This window comes from Fukomys damarensis, unplaced genomic scaffold (genome assembly GCF_012274545.1).
Source record: "Fukomys damarensis isolate Sample0158 unplaced genomic scaffold, DMR_v1.0_HiC HiC_scaffold_32, whole genome shotgun sequence".
NCBI lineage: Eukaryota > Metazoa > Chordata > Mammalia > Rodentia > Bathyergidae > Fukomys > Fukomys damarensis.
In genome coordinates this window covers 30,674,762-30,693,021 of record NW_022900944.1, presented here as the reverse complement: position 1 = coordinate 30,693,021, position 18,260 = coordinate 30,674,762, and the positions used below count along the sequence as shown (strand labels likewise).

The window sequence follows — 18,260 nt, the reverse complement described above, 5'->3', positions numbered from 1 at the left end:
CGGGCCAGTCGTGGGCGCTGGGGCCCGGGGCCTGCTGCTCGCTCCCGGCCGCGGAGAGGGACTCTGAGGAGCGGTAGGACCCAGTGCGGCTGCTCTGGCCTTGGGTCCTATGGGGACTGGGAGTTGCTTTTAATGGGCTTTGGGGGTCTCTGGTCCCATCGGGTGGTGTCACGAAGTGAGGCTCCTGGCGGCCCCGTCTCGGAAACACCTGTGAGTTGGGTTGGGTGGGCGTGCGGTCTACCCTGGCTGGCCCCTCCCCAAATCCAAGCCTCCTCCCGGCTTTTCCTGAGCACTGAGTGCAGGCCTCTCTGCATGTCCACTGGGAAGACCCAGTGCGCCGAATAAACGTATAAAACACTAAATGAAAAAATCTGAGCACACTTCGAGGCTAGATTTACACACACAGCCCAGTTGAGTGGTGTCACACATAGGTGGATGAGGTGCCCTGTCTCTCTGCACCACGGAGGGTCCCGAGAATAGAAAGGCCAGGGAACAAGCATAAAAATTACTGTTTTTGGGGTCTTTTAGCAAATTAGCACAGAGAGGAGTGAGTTATTTAAAACTGAGTGTAAAAGTTGATTTCTTTTCTTTTGTAGATAAAGGAGAAAATGAAAAAGAGAAAAAGTCAGTGGTAAGTCCCTGTTGTGTGCACTCTCTAGGGTAATTTTTCTTGACATTTTTTGAGGAGGGGTCTGAGGGTATATATGCAAATAGTTAAATACAGAAGTATAAGAGAATCGATAAATATCTGCTGGGTGCTGTGATTTAGATAATCCCAGCAGCTTGGGAGGCTGAGGTAGGATCATCCACGTCAGGGCAATTTACTGAGACCGTAAGGGCTGGGAATGTAGCTCCTTGTGAAGATGCTGCGTTTAATCCACTGTTCCACCAAAAGTAAAACAAAAAATAAATCTGTCTCCATCACTGGGCCTCAAACCCTCCTCTGTTACCAGTGCTTGTTTGTCCCTTCCCAGAGTCTTAGGTGGGAGTGTACGTGTATTCCTATCCTTTGGGTAGATTTGGATTGCCAGAGCTTGAAGAGTGATGGTGAAGGGATTGAAAAGTGCGCATCCTGTGTAGAGACGGTTGGGGTACAGTAGGCAAGATGTGAAGGGAGTTGTGCCGACCACTTCCTCCTGTTGTTCAGTGCTCAGACTGGTGGGTAAAGATAGGATCAGAGAGCATCCATGAGAGTCCGCAGATGTGGATTCGGGCATGGAGGTGATTTGAAGTGCTGGCTCTGAGGAGCTGTAATTGGTCTGAGGTTGGCAAGCAAAGGAAGTTTATGTTAGACATATCCATGGGAATGTCCACTGGGTGTTTAAACTGGCTGGGGTAGGGGACAATATTTTGGTCACCATTAATCCAGGAGCTAAGTTTCTTTAGGGAGAGGGAAGTTTTGTAACTCCTGAAGGAGTGGTTTCATTGTAGTGGCACCCTTGGCCAGGCTTTGCAGAAGGTTGAGGGTATGGGTAGGCTCCTGGCATACTTGGGGTGATGGAGAGGGCCTGGGAGGGAGGCACATGGTAGGGAGAGGACTAGGTATTGAAATGTTTGAGACTGATGGAAGTTTGATGAGATTAGAGGAGGGATGAGGTATAGCAGGCAGCACTATAGAAAGGGAGAGGGATACAAAGTCGGACTGGATAAGAATTAGTGCATTATTGTAGGGTTAAGTATTGAGCTAACATTGATGTGGCCTGGGGTTATAGGTGCTTTATCGGTGTGGTCCGACACTCCCCCCACCCCAGTAGGAAATCTCAGGGTCAGGGATGCCCCTAACCATTCAAGTCCTGTGAAGTCCTGTGTGGGAGCCCCTGGTTACCACCTGGGGACCTGGGAATCAGCCCGTGTCATTAGGGAGGGAGATGGCAATAAATAGGACAGTGGTAGGTCTAGAGCAGCTGTGAGTTTGGAGACTGTGAGGAGGAGTGCTGAGGCCTGAGGGGAGCCTTCAGAAGCCTTGATACCTCTTGAGAGGTGGAAGAGAGTTGGAGGTGGGGGAGTTGGAACAGAGGGCACTTCAGGTGCAGGTCACAGAAGGAAGAGAGCTTGCAGGCTTGGGCTTGTGGCCAGTCCCAGGGAGGCTACTGGGCTTGGGAGTGTGGAGGTATTGGGGATAGGGCCCGATACCCAGGACCACTGAAGGACTGACTTTACCCTTTGCCTTAGTTTTCTGCTGCTATAGTATAATACCATAGACTTGGATAACTTGTAATCGACAAATTTATTTGGCTCATGTTCTGGAAGCTGGGAAGTCAAAGGTCAAGGAGGCCTCTGGTGAGGACTTTCTTGCTATATACTCACTCTTGTACTCCCAAGGTGGAAAAGAGGAAGAGAGTGAGAATGAGAACAAGAAGAAGAATAAGGAGAAGAGACCCTCAGTTCATCATTTTATCAGGAACCCACTCCTGCAATGATGGCATGAATCCATTCTTGAGGGCAGAGCCCTCATGACCTAATCACCCCTTGAAGGTGCTGCTTCTCACGTGTTGCACAGAGGATTAGGTTTTCAGAACATGAACAGTGGGGACACATTCAAACCATAGCACCTCTGTGCAAACATGATTTTGTTTGCCTCTCAGGGAGAGATGGTGGTAGACCATGGAGAAGGCTCCTAGAAGTCCAGACTGGAGGTAAAGAGGCCAGCAGGGAGGCTGCTCCATCAAAGAAGAGCAGAGGACTTAGCTAATGGCTGGGGGATGGGCACAGATTCTATAGATGATGGGAAGTCAAGCCCAGAGGAGTTGCTGGTTGATAGGTGTTGCTGCGTGAGGAGAGATATCCAATGTGTGGAAGATGTTTGGGCTGTGTGCAGCCATCACACAACACTACTGTTACAGTATTCAAAAATTGAGCACTGTATCACAATTTATAGAAAAACAGTTGGACAGAGCTTAACTTCCACAGTGGGGATTTAGTAAGTTAGACCATAGCATGTTTTAAGCTTCAGATCTATAATGTCCTCTCAGGATCTCGTATGTTTAGAGGTGAGGCTTTTAAAAAGTGGGTCATGGGAACATTGTACTCATCCTCAATCTGCTGATGAATGCGTAGCTAAATGTGCTGCTAAGAGGTAGGACGTGGTTGGAAGAGGTGGTCCCTCGGAAGGGTCTGTCTCCCTCCTTGTCCCTCTCTTCTGCTTCCTGGCTGCCATGGGTGAGCACCTTTTCCTTCACCATGCTTTGTGCTATTCTGTCTCTGCCTTGAAGCCAACAGACCAGTGAGTGATAGTGAACCAAAATAAACCTCTCTTCCTTTTAAATTTTGATTGTTCGATGTTTTGTCCTAACAGCAAGGAAAGTGACTGAGATGGTATATCTTACAAGATGGAATACATGTCATTAAAATTTATGGTTTTTTGAAAAATACAAATTTATGACATAGGAAACAGTGCTTCTCTATATCAAAGGAGAATAAAAGAAAAAATAACTACCTGAAACCAACAATGATGAAAATACATGAAGTATGATCTAAATGGAAAAGAAATACATAAATTTCCCTTCGGGAAAGAGCAACAAAGACATTTAGGAACTTAATGATACAGTAGTTCTGAGTTGGTGTAAGAGAATGATATGTGGTTAACAGTGAGAGTGTATAAAAGGAGGGTGTGTTTGGAGGTGGGGTGGGGTGAAAGTGGGCAGTTATTCCTTAGTACTTTGAATTTAAATGCCATCCATTGAACCGAGTTCTTGTAAAAAGCTTTATGACTGTATGCATACCATAAAGCTCACCCATTTTAGTCAACAATTCAGTGGTTTTTAGTAAATGTACAGAGTTGTGCAATGTTGCTATGATCAACTTTAGACTTTCTATCTCTTCAGAAAGAAACCTCATGACCATTTGCAGTCGCTCACCTGCACAGGGTGACTATTAATTTACTTCCTGTCTTTTTTTCTTTTCTGAACATTTCATACAAAATGGAATCCTATGGTCTGATCTTTCCTGTGTGCCTTTCACACAGCATAATATTTTGGATTATATCTGCATTATAGCATGTATCATTACTCATTCCTGTCTTAGTCCTTTTCCTGTCACTGGGACAAAATAACTGGTACAATTTTTTTTCTTTTTTGGGGGGTACTGAAATCAAACTCAGGACCTCGTGCTTGTGAGGCAGGTGGTGGAACTGAGCTAAATCCCTGGCCCCTTTCTAGTACAGTTTTAAGGAGAGATTTATTTTGGCTCACAGTTTCAGAGGGTTCAGTCCATGGCTGGCTGGCTAAAAGCAGAAATGGCATGGCACAAGGACCTAGTAGAGGAAAGCTGTTTACCCCATGCCAGGAAGTGGGGGGAGTGTGTGTGTGTGTGTGTGTGTGTGTGTGTGTGTGGAGAGAGAGAGAGAGAGAGAGCATGTGTGTCAGGATAAGAATATTCTTCTAGGTCAGTTCCCTAGTTAGTGATCCACCTCCTCCAGTCAGACCCTACTCCTAATACTACATTCGGCAATGAACTCATCGTGGATTAACCCACTGGTGAGTATAGTATATTCCTGATCCAGTCACCCTTAAAAACACCTGAACTCATGAGGCTTGGGGGACATTTTAGATATACACTAACAGTTTCCCATTATATGGCAATAACACACTTTATCTATTTACCAAATTAGACTTCTAACCAGGTTTCCTTTTTACTAGGGATTTCTCAGGATCTTTAAGAGGGCAACATTTATTTTTCACGTTTCCAGTGGGGACTGTGGAATCCAAACTTGTCACATGTTTGTGTTTGGTCCTGAGTAAATATCCAAGTGGCTGCTCTCGTGTTATAAGTGATTATTTATTTTATTTTTATACCACTGTATTTTCTACAGTGACAATGATTAATTTCCACTTTTAGAAAAGATTAAATGTTATTTCAAAATAAGGGTAGGGCTAGGAGTGTAGCAAGCACAAGGCCCTGGGTTCAGTTCCCAGCACCAATTAAAAAAGGGGTAGATGATTCATCCATGTCAATTATAATGGTGGGAAATTAGACTCAAAGCTTTATAGCGTAGTATAGTAGAGGTAAATTGTAGTGTATCAACTGAAATTTGGACCAGCCAGCTGCATGCTACCAGTGAGGTGAATATCCTGTTCTATGATTTCCTATTTCTTTCCTCCTGCCCTTATTTGTTGGGTGTGGGGCCATGCCTTGAATATTTAGTGCCTGGCACACTGAAGGCACATAGGCCTTCAGTAAGCAGTTGAAAGACTTTCAAAGGTAGGAAATATGCATGGGTGAAATATGCTAAAATGTTATGGTGTTTGTCTCTTTTTATTGAGATTATAGGTGACTTTTTACTTTATGGCTTTATTTCCTTTAATGGGCATGAATCCTCTTATAGTATTTTTAGATAACACTGTAAAGTGGAATTGAAAGCCTTCCTTTTCTTGACTTTTGTCCCTTCTGTGTTCCTATTCCTCATGCCTTGCTTGCTATAAACCAGTAGGCGGTTTGGCTGAGTTTATTCAGGATCATTTACCCACTCTTCAGAGCTTCACAGTGGGAATAAGGACAAGTGTTTTGGAAGAAGGTCTCATCTGAACGGCATATTAGTTATTGCAGTGCACAAGGAAGAAACAGTCTGTATAGAATGCTGTCTAGGTTGAATTCTTTTTAAATATCCAAGAAGAGGAAAAATAGTTTTCTTTAGAGAACAGCAACAAAATATTAAATCCAGTAGTGTTCTCATGGACTCTCTTTGTGCCCTTTTACACACTCTTGGGATTATTTTATAGTTTTGGGTTCTAAAGGAATGAGCTGGCAGGGACCTGGGACTAGAAGGTAGCCTGGCATCTGTTGGAAATGTGATTGCCCAGTTCTGAATACCATTAGGATCAAGGTAGGAGAACTTCACTGCCAATGACAGTCTCCCTTTCTATAGTCCACTTGACTGCATAGTGGCTGCTGTGAGGTGAGATGGCCATTCATGGCCCGTGTTTAATGTAATGTGACTGAGCCTCCACCAGGGGTTGTGAGAAGGGACCTGCTGGGCCTAGGTGTGAACTCGTCCTGTTTCCTCTGCTTTGTCTAGAACTTTGGACAAGTCAGCCAATGGCCCACATTTCTCTGAGTGCTTCCATCCAGGGTTTATGTAAAGCCCAGGCCACCACACAGCAGGCTATATCCTACTCTTGTCTTTGTGCCCCAGGGGATGTCTGAGTGTTCTCAGCAGCCAGTTTGTCTTCTTACATGTGTAGAATGGCTCACTCCTCCTTGTGTTCTGCTGGAGCTAAAGGCATCTTGTGTCACCAGTAGTGCCTGGCTGAGCAGAGCCTTGCCAGAATTTCCTGATAGCAGGTCAAAGAGTCAGAGAGTCTGGGGGTGCTACCTCACGTTTCACAATTCCTCTCTGGCTGGGGCTATTGCTGGGACGGGGCTCAGTGTAGAGTGATTGCCTAGTGTATACGAGGCCTTAGGTTTGATCCCCAGCATAGCAAAGCAAAACACATCTCTGGAGCTTCTGAGAAGGTGTCAGGAATTACACTTTGTGACACTCTGCTGTAGTCATATGGCACTCAGCTTTGCCTGCACTCGAAATCACCTGAGTGGCTTTAAAAGTTTCTGAGAGCATAGTGTGATGGTGCATGACTGTAATTTTTGGAAGGCAAGGCGGGAGGATCCTAAGTTTGAGCCCAATCTGGGCAACTTAGCGACTTAGGAAGACCCTGTCTCAAAATACAATACAATACAATACAATACAATGGCTAGGGATGTGGTGTCAGTATTACAAACACACACACACAAATTATGGCCTGTGTCTTGCCTTCAGCAATTGTGGTGTGATTGGTCTGGGTTGTGGTTTCCTTGTAGACATTTTTAAAGGCTCCTGGCTGATTCTAACCCATCACCAGGGCTTGTACCACTGCCTTAACTGACCCCTTTCCCTCTGATGAGTTGCTTGGAGGAGGTCCTTGGTCTTTGGTCTTCAGTATAGATAGTTCCTAGGTGACTGGCTGCACCCCACCCACTTGTTCCACAACACCAGCTCCCAGGTGCCATTAGCATGAGCAGGGTGTAGGTTCAAGTGTCCTTGCGTCATCCCCTTCTGCAAGCCTTCTGTTGAGGTTAGATGTGATGACAGTTACCCATCTTAATGCCTGGCCTCTGATGAAAGTCCTTGTTCTTTTTTTTTTTTCTGATACTTTCCAGTCCATGACTGAGTGCTTTTTTTTTTCTGTATAGAGCAATGAGTTAGATCCCAGATTACATGTATATTTTAGTCACTTTCCTTGTTGCTAAGGCACAATACCTGACACCCACAATGTAAAGGAGTTTATTTTGGCTCATATTTTCACTCCATGGGTGGCTGTACCAAAGCAAAAACAATGTGAGAGAAGGGCAGACAAGCTGCTTACATCAAGGCAACCAGGAAACAGAGAGAAGGGAGGTTGGAGGGAGATATATAAATCCTTTCAGGGTCACACCCTCTAACCAGGCCCCATCTCCTAACAGTAAGTCAGTGGTAGCACCTGACAATCCACCTCCCACAAGCCCCATCTTTGAGGCATGAGGATTTGGTGGACCATTCTCTGTCTAAATCGTGACATTGTGTTTCCCAACCTCAAAGCCATTGATTAGACTCTGGTTAAGGAAACAGGACACTTAAATAGCCTGAGGGGTTGAGCTAGGCCGAATGGGCTGGGTGGACAAGCTGGGTGCTGTACAGGAGTTGATGTAAAGGAGGGTCTGCTCTGGAAGGACCCTTAAGCCTGCCACCGGGCGACTTGGTAGGGTGTGGTTTGTCATTACAATGGACCTCGGGAGTTTCCTGAGGAAGGATTTTGGTTTCCCTAAGCGTTGGACAGGACCAATTAGGCAGTTCACCCGAGCCCTTCCCTAGACCTTCCCTAATCTTTCCTTATTTTACTGATTGCGAACCTTTAGAGACCTGACCAAATGTCCAAATTGCAACCCAAAACCCACTTATTTATTGCAAAGTGCCAGCACTGCAATTAAATCTGAATACTGAGGTTTTAGTTTAGATAAAACAACTCATACAACTTATGACATCATTGCAGGGAGGGCTCTGTATGCCTGCTGCAGAACTCGTGCCTTAAGTTTGCCACGAATACCTTAGGTGCTTGGTTTCTGGCTCTGATGTACATTTGTCTTTTGCCAGATCTGTGTCGAGGGCAATATTGCAAGTGGGAAGACAACATGCCTGGAATTTTTGTCCAGTGCAACAGATATCGAGGTAAGGCATTTACACTGGGTTTGAAGAACCTGAAAAAGTTTGATAGGATAATCTATAGAGGACATAGAACAGCCCTGTCTAGTAGGAATATAATACAAGCTGTTAGTACAGCCAGATATATAATTTAACATTTCATTTTTTCTTCTTTCTTTTTTTTTTTCTTTAATAGTACTGGGGATTGAATCCAGGGCCTTTTGCATATTAGACAAGCACTTCACCACTGAGCTGTGTCTCTAGCCTATAGTAACAATTCTTACTCGTGCCTTAAGTTTGCCACGAATACCTTAGGTGCTTGGTTTCTGGCTCTGATGTACATTTGTCTTTTGCCAGATCTGTGTCGAGGGCAATATTGCAAGTGGGAAGACAACATGCCTGGAATTTTTGTCCAGTGCAACAGATATCGAGGTAAGGCATTTACACTGGGTTTGAAGAACCTGAAAAAGTTTGATAGGATAATCTATAGAGGACATAGAACAGCCCTGTCTAGTAGGAATATAATACAAGCTGTTAGTACAGCCAGATATATAATTTAACATTTCATTTTTTCTTCTTTCTTTTTTTTTTTCTTTAATAGTACTGGGGATTGAATCCAGGGCCTTTTGCATATTAGACAAGCACTTCACCACTGAGCTGTGTCTCTAGCCTATAGTATAACAATTCTTTTTTTTTTTTTTTCCTATTTTAAAAAAATTTTATTGGTACATTTAAGGTATACAATATAATAACATTCATCATTGGAAATTTGCACCTTTACGTAATCTCTCTTGGCTCTTTTTTTTTCCCCTTTCCTCTTCTGGCCCTTTAACCCCTCCACCTCTCTCTACAAAGACTTTGTTTCCATTTCTTCATTTTTTCATAATCCATTCCCTTCTTTCTTTTCCCCTACCCTTCCTGCTTTCCCTTCCCCTTTGCACCTTTTCTTCCTATTTCACATTATCTATTATACCTTTTAGTCCCTATTTACACTTTCAGTTTCTCGCACTAGAGAAGCTGTTTGGCATTTACACATGTGTGTCCTATTTATTTCACTTAACAGTATCGCCTAGCTGGGGATTTAGCTCAGTAGTTCCACCACCTGCCTTGCAAGTACAAGGTCCCAAAGTTAGATACCAGTACAAAAAAAAAAGAAAAGAAAAAAGAGTACCACCTCAATGACCATCCATTTAGCTATAATTGTCTCTAGTTTCTCATCTTTTTTTTTTTTTTTTTTGTTGTTTGATTGAACTCGGGACCTTGTGCTTGCAAGGCAGGTGGCAGAACCACTGAGCTAAATCCCCAGCCTTAGTTTCTCATTCTTTATGGCTGAGTAGTACTCCATTTTATTTTAAAAAACCATACATTTTCTTTATCCAGTTTCCTGTGGGTGGACAATTGAGTTGCTTCCAAGTTTTAGCTGCTATGAACATGGGTGCATATATATCACTGTGGTATGATTCTTTTAATTCTTTGGGGAAGTTACCCAGCAGGGAGATAGCTGGGTCAAATGGAATTTCCAGTCCTAATTTTTTGAGGTAGCTCCATACTGATTTCCACAGTGGTTGCACCAGTCTACACTCCCACCAGCACTGGAGCTAGGTTCCTCTTTCCCCACAGCCCTGTCAGCATTTGTTATTGGTGGATTTCATGATAGCAGCCGTTCTTTCTGGGGTGAGGTGGAATCTCACCGTTGTTTTAATTTGCATTTCTCGAATGACCAGTGATGTTGAACGTTTTTTCACACGTTTATTTGCTATTTCTACTCCTTTGTTGGAGAAATGTCTGTTCATTTCAGATGCCCATTTTTGGATTGGGTCTTTAAATTTGAGAGGTCTTTTTTTAAAGTTCTTTATATATTCTAGATAGTAGTCCTTTGTCTGAGGAATAGCTGGTAAAATTTTTTTCCTATATTGTGGGTTGTTTCTTCATTCTGTTGGTGGTTTCTCTTGCTGTACAGAAGCTTTTAACAAGAAGAGATTTTACTTGTTGAGTTTTTGTGCTAGTTCATGGGCAACTGAGGTTTTGTTCATAAATCTGCGCTATGCCAGTGTCTTCAAGAGTTCTACCTAACCTTTCTTCCAGCCAGTTTAGTGTTCCTGTTTTAATATTTAGATCTTTAACCCATTTCAATTTTAGTTTAGTTCATCGTGAGCAGTATAGGTCTAGTTTTAGACTTTGGCAAATTGAAACCCATTCTTTCCAGTACCATTTATTAAAGAGGCTATCTTTCTTCCAGTGAGGGTGTTTGGCTCCTTTGTCGAAGATGAGGTGGCTGTGTGTGTTTGGTGTTGTTTCTGCATCTTCTAATTTGTTCCACTGGTCCTCAGGTCTGTTTCTTTGCCAGTACCATGAAGTTTTATCATAGTAGCTTTGTAGTTTAGTTTCAAGTTGGGAATTGTGATACCCCTACCTTGTCTTTATTGCCTACAATTGCTTTTGATATTCTAGGTCTCTTCTGTTCCAAATGAATTTTTGGATTTTTCTCAAGGTCTGTGAAGTATGCTGCTGGAATTTCAGTTGGGGTTGCATTAAATCTATATAGAAGTTTTGGAGGTATGGCCCATTTTCACTATGCTGATTCCATTTTAGTTATTTTTTAAGAACATTTTATTTAACATGAGATCACCCAAATATTATAAGGTCAACATGTAATCAGGATAAAAAACCATCAATGAGCTATTTTACATTCTATTTTTTCTGTTAAGTATGGAATCTGATATGTATTTTATATATACTGCGTCTCTCACTTGGGACTATGGAGAGTTCTTGACTCTGCAGTGGTGTTGAAGCAGTGCACATTGAGCAGATATTGTACTCTGATGTGCAGTATATTAAATGTATTAAGTGAATTTTCAACTTGGGATATTTTCAGTTTAGGATGGATTTATTGGGACATGACTCCATTATAACTCAAAGGACATCTGTAGTCACATTTCAAAGTTATAATAGAAATTTTAGAATATAATAAAAATAAAATGTAATGGCCACACACCTGTAATCCCATCACTTGGGAGGCTGAGGTAGGAGGATTGCCATGAGTTTAGGCTAACCTAGACTATATAGTGAGTTCAAGGCCTGAACTACATAGTGAAATCCTCTCAAAAAACAAGAAAAGCCGGGCATGATGGTGCACACCTGTAATCCTAGCACTTGGGAGGCTGAGTCAGGAGGATCATTGTGAGTTTGAGATCAGCCTAGGCTGCATAGTGAGTTCCAGGTCAGTCTCAACTACATAGTGAGACCCTGTCTCAAAAAACAAAACAAAACAATAACAACAACAACAACAAACGGCCGCATGTGATTCATGGCCACTACATTGGAGAATGCAAGTATAGACCTCTTCCCAGTCTTGCTAGGAAAAAAGTCTACATGTGAAAGAAGAAAAACGAAATTATTGTATAGGACTAAAATGTTACAGTGTAACATCTGAGATATTAGTGTAGCCAGTTAATATAATTTCTAGTTTATTTAAAGTGCAACCACTTAAAATAACCTCACAGATGTTTGAGAATTATTTCTATAACAGGGCTATGAACTTTCTTCCTTATTCTGGATTTTAGGGGTGTAATCTTATGTCTGCGGCTTTTTAAAAAATGCTTGGATTCAGAAGTATTTCAGACTTATTTTTTTAGATTCAGAATATTTACATATTTTTCATAAAGTGCCTTGGAGATGGAACCCAAGTCTAAACATGAAATTAATTTATGTGCCATATATACCTTAGATAGTACATGTACACTGAAGGTAATTTTATATAATGGATTTAGTGTGCCTGCCTTTTTTCTGTGATCTGTCATGTGATGTCAAGTATGGAATTTTCCACTTGTGGCATCATACCAGCACTCAGAAAATTTTGTGTATCAGATTTTCAGATTGAGGATGATCAGACTATACTGCAGTTTTCATCCAGTTACAGTCTTTTTTTTTTTCTTCATTCTTTCCTTCTTTTCCTGTTTTTATGCTTTGATAAAGATAATAAAAATTGTCTTGCTGTGTTCTTGTGTTCCTGTTTAGAAAGAGTTGATACCAGGGCCTAGGACAGACCAGGACTCCTGACTACACAGAGGACTGCTTACAAGGTTGGCCCTTGGCCAGAGTATGGGAATGTAGATCTTAAAAAGGTTCCCACCAGTCCTCACTTTTTCCCCCTAGGTACCTTTTTTCTATGTTGATTTTACTCTGTGTCCTTTCATAGTAACAGATTTTAGCTGTGAGTCTTTTATGCTGTGTCTTGTGAATCATCAAGCCTGGTGAAGAAGGGGACTTGGGGACTCCCAGTAATGTGTAGTTTCTGAGGTCATATAATTTATCTCCCATGAATAAGAGGGGCTACTTTACTTAGAGAACTGGGAAATCTTTGTTTTGGGGTACGTTTGGGGAGTGTTTCCAGGTAGACTGATGTGTGAGTCAGTGTACTGAGAGGGGAAGATCCACCTTCAGTGTGGACAGGCAACATCCAGTTGGCTACATCCTGGATAGAACAAAAAGGGAAAGAAAAAGTTCCCTCTGTCTCTCCCCTAGAGCTTCTTCCTGCCCTTAAATCCAGCATCTCCAACCTTTGGACTTCAGGCAACACTTAGACCAGAGGGCCGTGGGTTCAGACTGAGAATTACACCATTGGTTTCCTTGGTTCTGAGGCTTTTGGATTTGGGCTGAGCCATGCTACCAGCATCTCAGACTCCAGTTTGCAGTCTGTCATAAGATAGGGTTCTCAGCCTTCACAAGAACCAATTTCCCTAATTAATTCCCTCTCATATATCTATTTCTACATTTACCCTGTTGGTTCTGCCTTTTTGGAGAACTCTGACTGATACACATGACACTTTAGGAAGATTGCTCACCCTTCAGATTTCAGTTGTTCTTGGGTCATTTCTGGAAGTTACATGAGGAGGCCACATCTAGATGGAGTTGTGGCTTCACAGAGGGGTTTGCAGAGCTGTTGGCGCCATCTTGGGCAGCCACATCTTGATAGTGCCTTTCTCTCTCTCTCAACACTTTCACACTGTAACAGAGCTTAACTGGGCATTAACAGCTTGCTCAGTGTTTTCTTTTCTTCCAGGTGTTAATGGAGCCTGTGTCCAAGTGGAGAAATGTCCATGGCCACAATCCTCTGGTGAGTGGCTCCTTGCGTGAATCTCTGGCTCAGTGGTGGCAAAGTGATGCCATGGATGGTATTGTGTTTTTCTTTTAAGACAAAAGATGTTAATGTAGAGTTGTTTTTTCTAAACTAAAACTTCAGTATTCAGGTTTAATTGATGTGTTGGGACTTTGTGACAAATAAGTGAGGTTTGGGCTGCAGTTTGATACTCAGTCTCTAAAAGGTGCATCATCACTGCTCTAGCTTCTTAAGTGCCTGGGAAGGTGGTGCTGAAACCTGAATCCAAGCCCATGGAGACACTTTTTTTCTGTTAGTTGAGTTGGAAAAGAATGGGAGGGATAAGCAAAAAATAGTGGTATATTAGGATTCTGAGGTCACAGATCTCTTAGGTCTGGGTAGGTGTGCAGAGCCAAGGGATTCCCATTGGCTATCTGAAGTCATCCCAAATGGCTATCAGAACCTAGGTCTCCTTAGGCCTAATCCTCCAGGACCAAACTCTAACCAGGTGTCTTAATTACTTTTGTTTTCTTTTTTTTTTTTTTGGTGCTGGGGATCACACTTGGGACCTTGCACTTACAAAGCAGGTGGTGGAACCACTGAGCTAAATCCCCAATCCTTTTTTTTAATCGATGAAACAAAATACCTGACACCTGAAGTTAAAAAAGAAAGATTACAGTTTGTAGAGGTTTTAGTTCATAGTTGCCTGACTCCAAGGCAGGGTGGCATGGCAGAGGGGCATTGCAGAGGAGAAACAATTCATGGTGGACAGAAGGTAGGAAGGCATCAAAGCATTGTGGTAGCAAGCAGCAAGCCATGGGAGCAGCCTTCTTTCTGCCCTTTATATTCTGTGTAGTCTACATACCATTAGGGCAGATAGCACTCACTCCCAGGGTGGGTCTTCCCATTATCCACACTCAGAACTATGCCAAACCAATCAGTGGATTAAGTAAACACATACCTTAATTTCAGCATCACACAATCCCAGCATCATGGTGATAGGAGCTGTGAAGAAAGCTAAGCAGGTAAAAAGAACCAGCCAACTCTGAAAAGCTCCACCTATGACTGAATAAGGCTTTAGGAGGACAGCTAGACACAAGCCATAGCACCAAGTTCTTTGGTGAACCCTGGATTTTGATTTGTATTTGGGATATCCAGTAACTGGCTGCCTGTGACTCTCCCTGAAGCCACCTGTCTGCTTCTCAGGGTGGACCTGAAAGCAGGGGCTAGAATGTATATGTGCCGACTTTCCTTTCCCCTTCAGAAGACTCTGCTCTGCTTGCTTGAAAGAGATGGATAGAACCTGGTTCCTGCCCAAGAGGGCTCAAGAAAGGAATGTTTATTCTGGGCTTTCAGTCCATTACGTAGGAATAACTAGTTTTACTTTTCAATTGGGAAACTGCAGCTTAAATACATTGTTTAAGGTCACACAGCTGGTATATGACAGTTCTAGCTTTGAGCCTTGGCCTTGGAAGCCTGTGCTGCTCCTTCATTCTTAGTAGTGCAGTTGCCATCTCCTTGTGTGGCTCATTAGACTCAGTTCCACTGAAGGTAGGGCCTGTGTATATTTTATTCACAGTTGTTTGTTTGAACATAGGCTCTTAGAAGGTGCTTGTTCATTCAGCCAGTATTGATTCTATTACCTTCTCTATTCCAGATGCTGGGACAGTGAGCACTTCAAAGCCCCTTTTGTCTTGGCCCTAATCCAGTATGGGATGACAGGAGACAGTTAGATGTAGACTATTGTGGGTGGTGATAGGAGCTGTGAAGAAAGTTAAGCAGGTAAAAAGATGTTACTTGAATAGGTAAGCTCTCAGAGTCTTTGAATAAAGCATCCCACAGAGATATGAGAAAAATTTCATCTGTGTGCGTGCGGGAGCAGATGGAGTGCCAGTCATCTTTGAGTGTAACAAAAAAAAGAAAAAAGAAAAAAAACCACATTCTTTAGAAGCCAGGGAGGAACCAGGGCTTGATTATTAGGTAAGACAACTAGAATTGCACATGTCAGATTATAGGTGCCACATTATTGGACAGAATCACCACCTCTGAAGGCTGAGTATCCTTGATACAAATAGCATTTTCAGTGAAAGTGGAATAGTAAGCACAACAGAATTAGATATTTTTACATCATCTGGACAGAGAGCAAGATAGATGTTTTTGAAGTGTGTCAGTCCATCACTTTGTCTGATTGGTTCTCTGAAGCATGTCTATTGCTACAGCTATTTGGCTCTCAATGTTTCTGAGATTTTCTTTTCTCTGCATCGAAGAGGGTCTGCACTTTTCAGTGCAAAGCACTGGGGTGTGTTAAATTTGCATCAAGATAACAAAAAACAAAAATCAAAAGGACAGAAAAAGATTGTGAGTGGACTATGGAGCAAAAGGTATTTTGCATCTACTAGTGGTGTTTAGGGTGGGTGGGGGGCTTCTATTTTAGATAGGACTGTCTGATAAGGTGACATTTGAGCACAGAGTTAGACAGGAGAGAGGGAGCACTGCAGGCATCTGGAGGAAGTATTCCAGAAGCAGGAATGGCAGATGCAAAGGCCCTGAGGTGGGGCCTTGCTTGGCACGTGTGGTTGAAAGCTGACTGACTGGAGGGAGAATGGTAGACGAGAGAGGATGGCAGTCAGTCTCAAGGGGCCTGTGGATCATGATGAGGAATTGGGTTGCATTCTGAATCTAATGTGGAGTTCCTGGAAAGTTCTGAGCAGGGTGGTTGACAAGAACTGGTTTAACCCACTCAGTTTGGCTAATGGATAGAGAATAGACCTCAGGGGGCTCAAAGAACCTTTATTGAATGACAGAATGCATGGTCTCTGGGGATCATCCTGGGCCAGCTGTCACTGGGCTGTCCTATGATTGCTTTAGTGGCTCTCTTTGTCCGGTCCTTTCGAAAGCTCTGATAAACATTCTGGGTTCACCTCTGGCTTCTCCCCAGTCCCATGTAGGTTTCTTGAGCTGGCCTTTAGGGACCGATAGACCAGGTTCCTGCAAGTTCTTTGCCGTAAAATGCTGCATTCTCCCTTCTGCAGGGTCTGATGTACCGTGATGCTTGTCGATGGGGCCTCACACTGCAGACATACGTGCAGCTCACCATGCTGGGCCAACACACTAGTCCTCAGGTATGTTGCAGATACTTGGCTTCAGCCTTGCCAAATGAAATTTTCTTCAAACTAGGGGTTTTTGATTGCTGGGAAGAAGCCTCACAAGGGCCTTCAGTGCTGCATAGCATTTCCAGCCGGGGCAAGGTTGCCTGTCCTGCAGCTCTCTGAGGTCCAGCCTCAGTGGGCCAGGTGGCCACCCCGATACCACCCTAAGCTCACATCTTCATGACCTGACCACAGCTGAGCTCTACAACATTTGACTCAGTTCTTCTTAGTGTGGTGTGGGCTGGTGGTGACAGCAGCAATATCCCTGTTAGAAATACGCATTTTTTGTCCCCACCCCTGACCTGCTAAATCAAATTCTGGAGTTGAGGTTTTATCAAGCTGTCCAGTACACATTTTGGGTGTCTGCACATTTGAGAACCAGTCATCAAACCTTCTTGGCTCTGGCTCTTAGGTCAGATTCTTGAACGAATGTGATTCAGCCTGGGTCTGCTGGCCAGCCCTGGTTCACTCAAATGTTGGGGCAGATCACAGGGCAAACAGCACTGCTCAGGCCCTTCCATCAGTGGGGATGTGACTAGGGACAGACTTTCAGAAGAAGGGTACCTGGGGAGACCCTGGTTGACACTCGTGGCTCATAATTGTAAGCACAACCTTAGACACCAGTGTTAGAGGCTTTCCATGAAAGCTACAGGACATATTTGTGGCCAGTTAGATTGGCATAGCTACTGGGCTGGGCAGTTTGATCCAGGTGTCAGCACCTACAGCTTTAGTTAACCATTCTGCTCTTACAAATCTGTGTCTTTTTCAATTGGAAGATGTGAGAAGAACCTTTTTGGTGACTGAATTTCTCTCTCCCTAGATATGATACAGATCAGAGGATCTGCAGTTAGTACTTTTCCCTTGGCTTACCCCATTTTTTCTGAGTGGTCAGTCAATTGAAAACCTAAATTGTATCTGAATGTAATGGAACCCAGGTGGAAATCCCCTGCTAAGGAGGCAGAGACAGAGAGAGCTAGGAGAATAAAGCAGAAGGAGAGCCAGGGAAAGGTAATCACAGCCATAGATGCAGAGGATGGAGAGGAAGGTGGTACAGGGAGGTTTGGAGGGGCAGGTAGATGACCAGGGAGAGAGAATTAGCAGTTTATCAACTCGGTGTTAAGGGAGAGGCCTTTCCTTCCTCCTGAAGGGATGCTAGTTAAAGAGAAAGGTCATCTGTGGAGGATGTAGGTACCCTGGCAGCGAGGGACAGTGTCCTGTCATCGTCCTTGCGGGTGTGACAGGTCCTTCCCAGTTTCTACAGTTAGAGCTCCAGGAATGCCACCTGCACCCCAGCACTCTTGGAGCTCAATCTGTGGCACACAAGCACTCTTCTTAAAGCAAAGTCACCCTATTTGGGTCCTTGATCCCTCCCTCTAGTGAGCCTCAGTGGATAAAACTGGCCAATTTCATCAGAGTATCCCCACATTCCAGTTGAACCTCACCTCTGCTGGGAAAGAGGCCTCTGGGTGAACCCTCAGCCCCTTGCTCCTGTGCTGTTCCTGCAGCTTCAGGGTAGGGATGGAGGGAGCTTCAGGCAGAGGGAGGAGCACAGCTGAGCCTAGTGTCAGACAGGGCTTCTGCTCAGGTCCTGCCCACTTTAACTGCAGCCTCTTGATTCTTGTGTTCAGCAAAGATGAAGGGATAAAGCTGGGATGTGGGACAGGCCTTTGACCTGCTCCTCTTCACCTGAGTTAGTGAATCACTTTTTGTTTTTTCTTTAGATGTCACCTGTACGACTGATGGAGAGGTCGATTCATAGTGCAAGATACGTTTTTGTAGAAAACCTGTATAGAAGGTACTGCAGTTTTTACCATTCATAGTTTACTTATCCATTCTTTTTTTTTTTTTTTTTTTTTTTTTTTTT

The 18,260-nt window shown here is 43.5% G+C and overlaps 1 protein-coding gene across 2 annotated transcripts in view; it reads left to right on the top strand.

Annotated features, from left to right (window-relative positions):
• The first annotated feature begins 35 nt into the window (after positions 1-35).
• Tk2 (thymidine kinase 2) overlaps positions 36-18,260 on the top strand; it is a 30,153-nt gene continuing 11,928 nt past the window's right edge. The window contains exons 1-5 of one of the 2 annotated variants that reach the window (XM_010612147.3): positions 36-210; positions 597-631; positions 13,212-13,265; positions 16,280-16,369; positions 18,118-18,191. In XM_010612147.3, coding sequence (XP_010610449.1) covers positions 13,218-13,265; positions 16,280-16,369; positions 18,118-18,191 — 212 coding nt within the window. In that variant the 5' untranslated portion in view covers positions 36-210; positions 597-631; positions 13,212-13,217. Of the gene's footprint in view, positions 211-596; positions 632-8,489; positions 8,582-13,211; positions 13,266-16,279; positions 16,370-18,117; positions 18,192-18,260 lie in introns of those variants that run through there. The other variant, XM_010612146.3, reaches the window with a different exon arrangement.